The following is a 3,101-nucleotide window of genomic DNA, read 5'->3' on the forward strand; positions in this document are numbered from 1 at the left end:
GACTAATTTATTGGAACTAACCTGGAAAAATAAATACGAAAGTCAATTAAAATATAAAACAGGAGATAAAGTAGTTCTTCTTTAATTTAATTGGTGCATTTTAAGTGCATTAATTTAGTGGTTCGTATAATTCTGCTTTTATTTCTAATTATGTCAGTTTTGGTCCTCCGTACTGCAGAAGCTTGATAATCATCTGTTCATTCATATCAGGTGTGTTGGAGCAGAGAAACAAGTAAAACATGCAGGGCTGCAGACCTCCAGGACCAGGATTGCCCATGCCTGATCTAGACCACGTATGAGGGTAAGCTAACGATAATCGGCTATACAAAAGAAGCTGAGCATAAAAGTATATCATGTCGATCAAATAAGGTTTAGTAATAAATATGTTTCTGTGTGTTTCAGATGACTTCTGCAAAATAAGCACCACAAATCTACAGTCTGGACCTGTGGGATTATTGTTTGGATTATTGTTTCTGGTTTTTACAAACGTGCAGTGGTTGCAGAACTTATAAACATTGGATAATAAAGAGATTTTAAAAAATGACTTGTCTTTTATTATAGATAATGCAATATGACAAAGTCTGGGTTAAATTATGCAAAATAAATTCCACAGAGCTGTAATCACAGAAATGTAGCTTCAATCAGCTGTAAATCTGAAAACATTCAGTTTGGTCTTAAATCACAAAGATGTTTTTTGCTAAATTCCCAACAATTAGTATATTTTTGGTCCCTATGAACTTTTACAAGTTGTAATATAAATTTAGTGGCATGACTTTGGTAAGTAATTGTGAACTATTAAGCAATTGTTTATCGGACGTGACCAGCGACTCCACCCTCTAACCCATCAGTGACCAACAGTGTTCTGACGCCGCATTTTCAGGCCAACACGGTACGGTTAAACACAACAAAGTAGGTACTAAAAAGGGGTCCAATTCCACAAATCCTRGATAATGGAAACTCATTGCAGAATCGAGCCAAACCGTGCTGTACAGGCACTAGTGGAAAAGGGGCRTATCTGTCTAGCTAGCAGAGTGARGGCAGAATWTAACTAGTAATGATAAAATGTTGACCATTTGTGCAAACCTCTCTTTGTACCTGACATGTTTTTTTCCCCATGATATAAATACAGTATATGACCTTTACTGAGAAAATCTGAAAGGTTTTCAGCTGTTCTCTAAGCATAACAAATAGATAGATGGAATACTTTACTCTGGGTTTCTGTTTGATACTTATTGATTAATTAGCAATAACACATTGTTTTTGTGTGTGTGTGTGTGTGTGTGTCCTTGATTTTGAATGGAGAGGACCATCCTCACCTGGAACTTGGTAACACACTGCGAGCTGCAGAAGTTGAGAATGTTTCCCTCTGGCAGCGTGGCCTGGTACTGTGGTAATGAACTCCTCTTACAGAAGTGACACGTGGGTTCTTTGTCTGCGCACACACACAATTAAACAATCAACATGTATTTTCTGAAGACTGAGTCTCTTTTTTGAAAAAAAAAATTTCTTCTTTTCTTTCATTTGGATTTTCAAAACGCTTCTGATTCTATGATGAAAAAACTGATCATGATGGTGATAAATTTGATTTAAAAAAATCAAACTTTGAACACAGAGTCATGAAAATTAAATCTGAACATGAAAAGTATTTAACTCAGCCTTCACTAAACAGGATTGAACTGAAGCTTAGGTTCACATCATCTGCTCCACATTTCATGATGGACATGTGGAGCTGCAAATCTTACAAATTCTAAAGAATCTGGAACCTGCTTAAATTAAGGTTGAGAAATGCGCAGCTTAATGCCAGCTGCTGGTGTAATCTGATTACTCACGAAGGAACTGCGATGACGTCAGCTTGCCCTTGTTCATACAGTTGGCGGAGCAGTAGGAGCTCATRATGCCGCTCATTCCAAGGCTGTGAAGAACCTCGCCGGTCTTGATCAGGGTTTTGCAATTCGCACAACTCGCAAGTTTACTGTTGGCCTGAAAKGGAAAACGTCACATTAAAATAACTTCATACACAAAATGTAAAAAAGTAATATTACCAAAATACTAACACGACTTGTTTAAATAAAATCAAAACTGTTTGCATAAAAAAAGCATTGTAGGAAATACAAGTCGAATAACAATAACCTTTGGAATTACATCATTCAACTGTAAGGTCTTTGTAAAACTACCTGGTATGGCAAAAAAAAAAAATCCACCAATTCTACAAACTAATGAGATCAAAGCATGAAAAACACATTTCACTTGGACATGTTTTTACCCTTATTCTCATTATTTACTCCTTTATACTCACRAACAAGCTGGTTTAACTCCTGATATTCCTTATCAAACTAAGGTTCAGTTTACACAATGTTGTTGAGTAAAACCGTAGCTTTTCTGCAGCTTTTCAGCCACTCGTGCACAAAAAAAACAATGGCCTTTTTCTCAGAAACTGCAGTTTTTAAGCCATGGTTYAGAGCTGAGTTTTCTGGCACTATCAGGGGTCACTGTAGCTCAGGGGTGGGCAATCATGGTCCTTGTGGGCTGCAGCCCTACATGTTTTACATTTTTCCCTGGTCCAACACACCTGATTCAGTCACTGAACTACYTCTTCCAAGTTCTGCAGTATGGAGGACCGAAACTGACAATTAGAAATAAAAGCAGAAATAGAAAAATGAACCTTTAAATAAACAAATACAGTTAAAATGCACCAAATAAATTCAAAAAGAGAACTTTACCTCATGTTTTAAAATTTAATTGACCTTCATATTTATTTTTCCAGCTTGGTTACAATAAATTAATGTAAATAAATAATGTTAACACATAATTTAGATGTTAATGTTTTATATATATTTTTTACATCGTTTTTCCTTTTACTTATACATGCATTTGTGTCTCTTGAATGCTTAAAGGAGACCAATTATGGGTCCTAGAAATGTTTATGGTATGTCTGTGGGCTATCCAGACCATGTTCATTCAATTTAATACACAAAATAATTCTCAGATAATAAAATTTCCCATTTTCTAGTTCTGCCTAGAAAGAAGAGCTGTTTATGTTAATGAGCTCTGTTGGTAACGCCCTCCAAAAATCTGTTGACATTAACTCCGCCCTCCAAAGC

At 35.9% G+C, this 3,101-nt stretch overlaps 1 protein-coding gene across 1 annotated transcript in view; it reads right to left on the reverse strand.

The window, feature by feature from the left end:
- Positions 1–1,316: 1,316 nt before the first annotated feature.
- Positions 1,317–3,101, reverse strand: part of zmym2 (zinc finger, MYM-type 2) — a gene marked incomplete at both ends in the record, with an annotated part of 15,244 nt that continues 13,459 nt past the window's right edge. Inside the window, 2 exon segments of the mRNA XM_014018978.1 lie at positions 1,317–1,432; positions 1,830–1,980. Of these exon segments, the coding sequence (XP_013874432.1) occupies positions 1,317–1,432; positions 1,830–1,980 (267 nt within the window).

The sequence above is a fragment of the Austrofundulus limnaeus genome, unplaced genomic scaffold (genome assembly GCF_001266775.1).
Source record: "Austrofundulus limnaeus strain Quisiro unplaced genomic scaffold, Austrofundulus_limnaeus-1.0 Scaffold206, whole genome shotgun sequence".
In the NCBI taxonomy this organism is placed as follows: domain Eukaryota; kingdom Metazoa; phylum Chordata; class Actinopteri; order Cyprinodontiformes; family Rivulidae; genus Austrofundulus; species Austrofundulus limnaeus.